Here is a 2,614-nt window from a genome sequence, read left to right as displayed (position 1 = left end):
ATTTCTTTAAAATCTTGTGAAATATTTTTATTAATTTTTCAGAATTTTAAATCCTAAACTGTTTTTGCTGAAATATTTTGAGATCTTTCAAATCTTTATAAAACATTATAATTCTTTTTGAAATCTTCTAAATTCTTTGCCAAAACTCTGTACTACTTAAATTATCTGTGAACTATTTCTCAATATTTGAAATCTTTGAATTATATGTGAAATATTTCAAAATCTTTTTAAACATTTTTTTGAAATCTTTCAAATTTTTATAAAATTTTTTAATTCTTTATGAAAACATAAAAATTATTCTGAACTGCTTTTGAAATATTTGATTTCTTCGTGAAATACATATTTTAACAATTTTTGAATTATATTTGAAAATTTTTGAATTTTTTTATTTCTTTAAAATCTTAATGAAATATTTTCATTCTCTGTGAAGTATTTTAAAATCCTGAAACCTGAGTGAAAACTTTAAAATTATTCTGAGCTACTTTTGAATTATTTGGAAATCCTTGCGAAATATTTTTATTATTTTTTTTAGAATTTTAAATCTTAAACTCTTTTCGAAATATTTCCGAAATATTTTTTAAATCTTCTCAATTCTTTGTCAAACCTCTGTACTATTTAAATTATCTGTGAAATATTTCAATATCTTTTGAAATTTGTTCGAATTTTTTCATCTTTATCAAATATTTGAATTCCTTGTGAAATATTTTGTATTATATATATTAAATATATTTGCATTTCAAATTATTTGTTAAATCTTTCGAGTCTTGGGAAATTTAAAAAAAAAAGTCGAGTGCTCAACCCCTCGTTTCAAAATATAACTTTCCCTTTGGAAAAAAAAAAAATAATAATCAACTTTTAACTACCTGTAGACGCGAAAGCTATCAGCCTTTTTCGAATCGCCATCCTGATTGGTCGCAGTTCCTCGACTCGCTCTCGCTCTTGCCTTTCTCGTGAAAAGCACCGCAGTTCTTCGATTAACACCTCCGGGTGAAATTTCTTTCTCATTTGTCTGCGATTCCGATTCCACCCGATTTCGATTGCTGCGCTCCCTTTTTCGCGATTTTTGAATCACAGGTTCCGGTTCCGGTTCTGGCTCGGGTTCCGGGACAGAATCAAGTTCAGGATAATCCTTGCGAGCTTGTTCAATGAGACTTCCACCTTGCTCTCGCATTTTGACACCTGCTCGATAGAACATCGTATCCTTGCGATTGTAGGCGAGACAATTGTTCACCATCAGAGTAAAATCTGCCTCAAACGCGCTCAGAGAATCGTACTCTTCTTTTTCTATTTTTGCCTAAATAAAAATAAAAAAAAAAAAAACGAAGAAAAAAAATCTATTCCTGTAATTTTTAGTTTTCAGAAATGTTTTGCTAGTAAAATTAGACAGGGTGCCCGAAAACATTTTTCAAAATCCTCAATCATTAATATTTAAATACTGGCATTTTAATCATATTTATTAATTTATTTTAAACAACCAATGTCTTTTCTACAATAACCGATGACTTTTTAATCAAATACTTGAATTTTCAACAAAATAACTAAATTTTTATCATACTAGTTAAATTTTGAACCTAAAAAGATAAGCCCCCAACTAAAAAGTGTAATGCTTTATGTTTTAATAAAAAAGATGAAATTTAGAGAAAAAAATGTAAACCAAAATGACGAATTTTCCTTAAAAAAGTTGAATTAAAAAAAAAAATTCATCAAAACATTCAAACCAAGAAAATTATTTTTTACCAAAAAAAGAGAATTTTTAAATAAAAAAGGTCAATCTTTAAAAAATATAAAAACTCATTACATTTTTAGTTAAAAAATTAATTGTAGACTCAAAAAGGCTTTTCCACTAAACAGTTAAATTTCCAACTAAAGACATAAGCTTTCAATAAAAAAATTTTTTTTAACAATTTAGGTGACCTTTCACCCAAGTAGTTGAATTTTCAAAGAAAAAAAATTTATTTTCCACAAAATAGTTAAACCTTTAACTACAGATAAGAATTTTCAATTGAAAATATAAATATTTTTAAAAAAATGATTTCTTATCAAAGTCATTGAATCAAATCTTTCTAATAAAATAGATGACAACTCAAGCAAAGAATAATAATTTTTAACCAAAAAATTAGATTTCTATTAAAAAAAGATGAATTTTTAACTAAAAAACATCAATATCAATCAAGAAGGATGAATATTTAATAAATGAGTTTAATTTTCTACCAAAAATGACGAATTTTCAACCTGAAAATATAAGTTTTCAAAACAAAAAGGTTAATTTTTAAACAAAGTTGAATTTTTAAGCTAAAAACACGATTTTTCTTAAATTTCGTTAAATTTCCATAAAAAAATAACTTTCGACCAAATGGTTAAATTACAAACCCAAAAAATGAGTTTAAAGAAAAGAGTTAAGTTTTAACCAAAGATTTGAATTTTCAAGCTAAAAACACAAATTTCTGATCAAATTTGTTTTTTTTTTTTTACTAAATAGTCGAATTTTCAACGACAAATAAAATTTCTACCTAAGAATATTAATTTGCCACCAAAAAAGATGAATTTTTAACATAATAGTTGCATTCTAAACCAAAAAAGATCAATATCAATCAAGAAAGATGAATTTTTAATA

At 25.1% G+C, this 2,614-nt stretch overlaps 1 protein-coding gene across 1 annotated transcript in view; it reads right to left on the bottom strand.

The window, feature by feature from the left end:
- The window catches only part of LOC117172624 (peregrin), a 60,003-nt gene that overhangs the window by 27,596 nt on the left and 29,793 nt on the right, over positions 1–2,614 (bottom strand). The window contains exon 6 of the mRNA XM_033360723.1: positions 864–1,294. Coding sequence (XP_033216614.1) covers positions 864–1,294 — 431 coding nt within the window. The remainder of the gene's footprint in view (positions 1–863; positions 1,295–2,614) is intronic.

This window comes from Belonocnema kinseyi, chromosome 5 (genome assembly GCF_010883055.1).
Source record: "Belonocnema kinseyi isolate 2016_QV_RU_SX_M_011 chromosome 5, B_treatae_v1, whole genome shotgun sequence".
NCBI classification, from domain to species: domain Eukaryota; kingdom Metazoa; phylum Arthropoda; class Insecta; order Hymenoptera; family Cynipidae; genus Belonocnema; species Belonocnema kinseyi.
The sequence above is the reverse complement of the archived record's forward strand: the minus strand, read 5'-3'. Positions and strand labels throughout refer to the sequence as shown.